The 5,715-nt window shown below is 54.7% G+C and overlaps 1 protein-coding gene across 2 annotated transcripts in view; it reads left to right on the plus strand.

Moving 5' to 3' along the window:
• Window positions 1-5,715, plus strand: part of Adamts7 (ADAM metallopeptidase with thrombospondin type 1 motif 7) — a 37,174-nt gene that overhangs the window by 26,046 nt on the left and 5,413 nt on the right. The window contains exons 14-21 of one of the 2 annotated variants that reach the window (XM_031345653.1): window positions 343-463; window positions 1,541-1,785; window positions 2,059-2,194; window positions 2,540-2,666; window positions 3,097-3,292; window positions 3,720-4,342; window positions 4,448-4,548; window positions 4,726-4,952. In XM_031345653.1, coding sequence (XP_031201513.1) covers window positions 343-463; window positions 1,541-1,785; window positions 2,059-2,194; window positions 2,540-2,666; window positions 3,097-3,292; window positions 3,720-4,342; window positions 4,448-4,548; window positions 4,726-4,952 — 1,776 coding nt within the window. Of the gene's footprint in view, window positions 1-342; window positions 464-1,540; window positions 1,786-2,058; window positions 2,195-2,539; window positions 2,667-3,096; window positions 3,293-3,719; window positions 4,549-4,725; window positions 4,953-5,715 lie in introns of both variants that reach the window. The other variant, XM_031345652.1, reaches the window with a different exon arrangement.

Here is a 5,715-nt window from a genome sequence, read left to right on the forward strand (position 1 = left end):
CAGAAATCCGCCTGCCTCTGCCTCCCATGTGCTGGGATTAAAGGCGTGCGCCACCACCGCCTGGCCCTTACCTGTAGTCTTACGTGAGAGACACATTCTGTCTCCTGTCTCCTGGAATGTTCTGAACACTCTTTTAAGACGTGAAATGATGGCCCCCCCTTTTCTCATCTGGGGAAACTGAGGCTCTCAGGGCCAAAAGAGCTCAGTCATCAGGCAGGATGACTGTGATGGGACTGGACCCAAGCAAAGGCCTTTGACCTCGTCCTAGGGTCTCTCTCCTGATCCCTGGCAGATACACAGGGGGCTGGCAGCCAGCACAAAGGGCCTCCTCTCTTGTTACAGAAAGTGGGCTGTGACTTCGTGATTGACTCTGGTGCTGAGGAGGACCGCTGTGGTGTGTGCCAGGGGGATGGTTCTACTTGCCACACCGTGAGAAGGACCTTCAAGGAGCCTGAAGGCGTGGGTATGGTTGGGGCTGCTGGGCTGTGAATGGATGCCTGTAATCCTGTTGCCTGCCCCAGTGGTCCCTGTCTAGACTAGACATGGTGACAGGGCCATCCTCGTTTGGCCAGCAGTCAGTGAGTCCTTGTTCCAAGGGAGACCTGTCTTCCCTAAGGGTTCTTCCAAGTGACTGTGAATGGTGTGTAGGTTTCAGAGGGCTGCTGTCTGCTGACGTTTCAGAGACCTCCTCAGTACTTTGTCCCAGCCTTGAGGTCTGAATTATACATATCGCTTAAGTGCCAACTGTGTGCTTTAACTGTGGGGGACACCTAGGCGAAGAGCTTACAGGCAACAGAATCTTCACGGTGACAAAGGCAGTAGGCTATGGATTTCAGGGAGAGAGGGAAACACCAAGCTAGAAGGTCTTGACCTGGAAGTCAGGGAAGTCAGGGAAGACTTCCCATAGGAGGTGGAGAATGAGCCGAATAATGAAAGAGTCTGGAGACTGGGTGAGGAGAATCTCAGCTAGAGGCAAGCTGTGGTAGAGCCTGCCCCGTGGAAGGCAGGTAGGCCATGAGGCTCTGATGTTGGGCTCCACAGCTTGCATTTCTTCCCAGGGCTGACTTGTATCCCTGTAGGAGCCCCTGTGCAGAGCACCTAACCTCAGTGCTTCATTTCCTCATCTGTAAAGTGGGTCTAACAACTCTTAATGTTATGGGGTAGTGCTGGGCACACCTGAGAGCCATGTCGCTTAATGGAAAGAGAGAAGTCGGGCTACCCAAGGGTGAGGAAAGGGCCCCCCCCAGTGGCTTTCCAGGATGGGAGAGATGATGAACCAGGCTGAACTGATAAAGATCAGTTCAGTTTCCCAGTTTCCCAGATAGTGGTGGTGGGCCACGATCTGTGGGCCCTTTCTCGAGGCCTTGGTGACCCAGAGTGTATACAATACCTATACTTTTTGGGGGGGAGGGGACTCAGAATAATGAACTGATGGTGGAGTTGTTGGCATCAGTAGCAGAAGCAAGTGCAAGCAAGAAGGTGGGTGGGCGACTGACTGATTAACCCCGGGGACCAAACTCTGTACAAACCCCACCCACAGGGTATGTGGATATCGGGCTGATCCCAGCTGGAGCCCGAGAGATTCTCATTGAGGAGATGGCCGAGGCTGGCAACTTCCTGGCCCTGCGGAGTAAGGACCCAGATAAGTACTTCTTCAATGGCGGCTGGACCATCCAGTGGAGTGGAGACTACCAGGTGGCAGGCACTACCTTCACCTACACACGGAAGGGCAACTTGGAGAACCTCACAGCCCTGGGCCCCACCAGTGAGCCTATCTGGATCCAGGTACCTGCCTCTCAGGGCCAGGATGGGAGGAATAAATGGGGTGGTCCCCAAGGTAAGATATAAAGGGGGAAACCTTAGGGTTTCGGTAGGGTCTACTTCTGGGCTGAGCTCAGGTGCCGGGGTCTCCGAGTCTTGGTCTCAGTTTTCTCATCTCTAGAGTAGGTCTCCAGTACAGCTTAGTTCACAGAGGTGGCTGGAGATGACCCCAGGGGCAGGTACTGGGCAGATGGAGAAGAGCCCCTGTGCTCACAGGCTGCCATTTGCCTGTTCCAGCTGCTGTTCCAGGTGAAGAACCCTGGGGTACGCTACCAGTATACCATCCAGAGGGACAGCCATGATCAAGTCCGGTCACCTGAGTTCTTCTGGCATTATGGGTCCTGGAGCAAGTGCACTGTCACCTGTGGAACAGGTGAGACTCAACACTCATCCGACCCTTTGCTGAGCTTGTTCATGTGAGATCACATGTGATGGTCACTGCAGGGCTTTGAAGCGGGTCTTGTCATTTATTTCCATTTTACAGAGCTAAAAGGCCTGAGCCACTATTAAGGAGCGGCAGGGTGGGCCACCTAGCCTACAGTACAGGGCGTCACGGAGGGAAGGCAGGGAGGACAGTGAGAGGAGGCCATGGAGGCCTGCCTTCACCCTGACAGAGGCAGTCGAACCCTGTTTTGTGAGGTCTCTGCAGAGAGGTTGCATGTTTGTCTCTTGGGGCATCCTGGTGCCAGGCCCAGGCTCAATTCCCCGTGGCTTCCAGGCGTGCAGAAGCAGAGCTTGTACTGCATGGAGAGGCAGGCTGGAGTTGTAGCTGAGGAACACTGTAACTCTCTAAATCGGCCCCGCGAGCGCCAGAGGAAATGCAGTGAGGAGCCCTGTCCCCCCAGGTGAGCTTACTGTCCCCCACCAGACCTCCGATTCCTAGGTATCCTGCTCCTGCCTCTGCAGACCCTGGTAGCTCGGGAGCAGAGAAGCTGGCTTCTTTTCCCAAGTCTACGGACCTAGCTTGTCTCTGGAGTGCACTGGGCAGGCAGCCCATGCCAGCCTAGATGCCCTTGATAACTCCTCTTTGGATCTCTGGATACCTTGTCCAGGTCCCAACTGGTAACAGTGGTGGGAGTGAAGAGGGCTCGGCCACTGGGCTTCAGGGACAGGGCACCAACTTGGGACTTGGCTTGCTGGGGCTTATCCTCCATTCAGGTTTGTCTGCACCCCAGTGGCCTGGAGCTGTGGATGCTATGGCCATCTTTTGCTCATGGACCTTGCTCATGGATAGGTGTTAATGTCACACTGTCATCACTGTGTGCCCCTTACCAGGTGGTGGGCAGGGGAGTGGCAGCCGTGTTCCCGATCCTGTGGGCCTGAAGGCCTCTCTCGCCGGGCTGTGCTCTGCATACGTAGTGTAGGGCTGGATGAGCAGCGTTCCCTTGAGCTATCTGCCTGTGAACATCTTCCCCGTCCCTTGGCTGAAACCCCGTGCAACCGTCATATAACCTGTCCCTCCACCTGGGAGGTAAGTGTAGAAGTGAAAGGGGACCTATCTCTGGTTTCCACCATTGCCTGGAATCTTTACTGTTTGGTACCTGAAGCGGGAGGGAGCCTGGGGGCATTCCTGGGACAATACTGTTCTCAGAGCCTTGGGGGTCAGAGATTCGCTGGCATGCTATGACCATAAGCTATCAGCTTGAGCTGAGCATAGTTATAGAGGGCTTTCTGAGACTTCTGTCACTAAGCCACCGGCAGTGGGCAGGTTTTGTCGCCGTGCCCCAGCTTTCCCAGAAGCCCCATCCTGGCCTGAGGTGTGACCTCCTCTGCAGTGCTCTGTGACATGTGGAGCTGGCATCCGGTAACGGAGTGTCCTCTGCATCAATACTGATGTCCCCTGTCATGAAGCTGGGCGACCAATAACTGAGACCTTTTGTTTTCTGCAACCCTGCCAGTATCCCATGTACATAGTGGACACAGGTGCCTCTGGAAGTGGCTCCTCCAGCCCCGAGCTCTTCAATGAGGTTGACTTCATCCCGAACCAGCTGGCTCCACGCCCTTCCCCAGCATCCTCACCCAAGCCGGACAGCATCAGCAACGCTATTGATGAGGAGGACCGGGAACTGGATCCGCCAGGGCCTGTGTTTGTGGATGATTTCTATTATGACTACAACTTCATTAACTTCCATGAAGACCTGTCCTATGGGTCCTTTGAGGAACCCCATCCAGACCTGGTTGATACATCTCACGTCAGACCCACTGAATCCCCCTCAGATACTCCAGTGCCTACTGCAGGGGCTCCTGGAGCTGAGGAAGAGGACAGTCAGGGACCTTCGTCTCTTAGCCCTTTACTCAGTGAGGCTAGTCATTCCCCACCAGTATTAGAGCAGAGCCCTGTCAACCCCTTGGCTAATTTCTTGTCTGAGGAAGATACTCCCATGGGGGCCCCTGAACTTGGGTTCCCCAGCTTGCCCTGGCCCCCTGCTTCAGCTGATGATACGATGACACCTGATGCCCCTGGAAATCCTGATGAGTTGCTAGTGAAAGAAGATAAGCAGAGCCAGCCATCTACTCCAAGGTCTGAAAGGAACAAGCTTTCTAAAGATGGTAACCCCTTGGATCATACATCCCCTGCCCTGCCCCAAAGCCCTATCCCCACTCAGCCCTCTCTACCCTCCATCAGTCCTACCCACGCTTCTCCGAGTCCTGATGTGGTAGAAGTGTCGACAGGATGGAATGTGGCCTGGGACCCTATGCCAGAGGCTGACCCGAAGCCCGCACACGGTGAGCTGAGGCCCACTGTGGAGGTGGTTTCTCCTCCACTTCCTCCCATGGCCACTGTGCCAGGCATCGGGGGCAGGGACATCCCTCTTGAACCAGGGACTCCCACCTTTTCAACCCCAGAACTGAGCTCACGGAACCTAAAAACTCTGACAGTGGCTGGGACCTTGCTTTTGACAGTACCAACTGATCCAAGGAGCCCGGGACCATTGGGCCAGCCACAGACCCCTAACCCTGAGGGGACCCAGAGCCCTGGGTTGCTGCCTAGACCAACTCTAGAGACTCAAACCAACAGTAGCAAGGATCCTGAGGTCCAGCCTTTGCAGCCCAGCCTAGAGGAGGATGGTGTCCCTGCAGATCTGCTGCCTGCTAAAAATGCCAGTTGGCAAGTAGGGAACTGGAGCCAGGTGAGTTGTACAGCACCGGGATGGTGGGCAAGTTTGAGCAGAGCAAGACCCAGCTCTGTTCATCCTGCCTTCCTTGAAGAGCAGCGGAACAGTTCCTGGGGTGCCGCCGACTGACAGCTATGGTGGGCTGAGGCTCCACAAAGCATAGAGTATTATCTCAGCTCTCATCTAGCCATGAGCCTCAGTTTCCCAACTCTGAAGTAGAAGTGAAGTGAGGACCCTCATCTGCTTGAGTCTTAAGTTCTTAAAGGGCTATTCCTAGGCCCCACGGAAGACTTTAGTAAAGTCAGTAGCAGCTACAAATTAAGTGCCTCTGGGAGGGGCATCCTCACACTGGCCTGTGTGCCCCAGAAATGGGAATCGTACCTTAGCTAGCTGTGTGGGGAAGGAAGGCCTCTTTCCATGGCTCCCAGACCCAGTGCCACTTGAGAGGCTCTGGCAGGTCTAGCTGAGGCACAGCACGATTCCTCCAGATGTTTCAACCGTTGTCACCCTTCCAAGTCCCCTCTTTTGTTAGGGATCCCATAATAGTCTGAGTTGTATGGGTAAAAGATGGCCAGTTCTCCTTCTCTGGATTGTCACTGTAAGAGGTCCATAATCTGTGGGGAGAGAGGCAGGTTGAAATTCCTATCCATTTAACGGCATGGATTAGGGCACAGCCTTCCCTGGTGAGAAGCCACAGGATGGCAGGGTAGGTAGGTGGGCCTCGTGGGCCCTTGGGAGCACAGATAGTTAACTGCTGGTGCCATTTGACTTTTTCTGT

Source organism: Mastomys coucha, unplaced genomic scaffold (assembly GCF_008632895.1).
Source record: "Mastomys coucha isolate ucsf_1 unplaced genomic scaffold, UCSF_Mcou_1 pScaffold23, whole genome shotgun sequence".
In the NCBI taxonomy this organism is placed as follows: domain Eukaryota; kingdom Metazoa; phylum Chordata; class Mammalia; order Rodentia; family Muridae; genus Mastomys; species Mastomys coucha.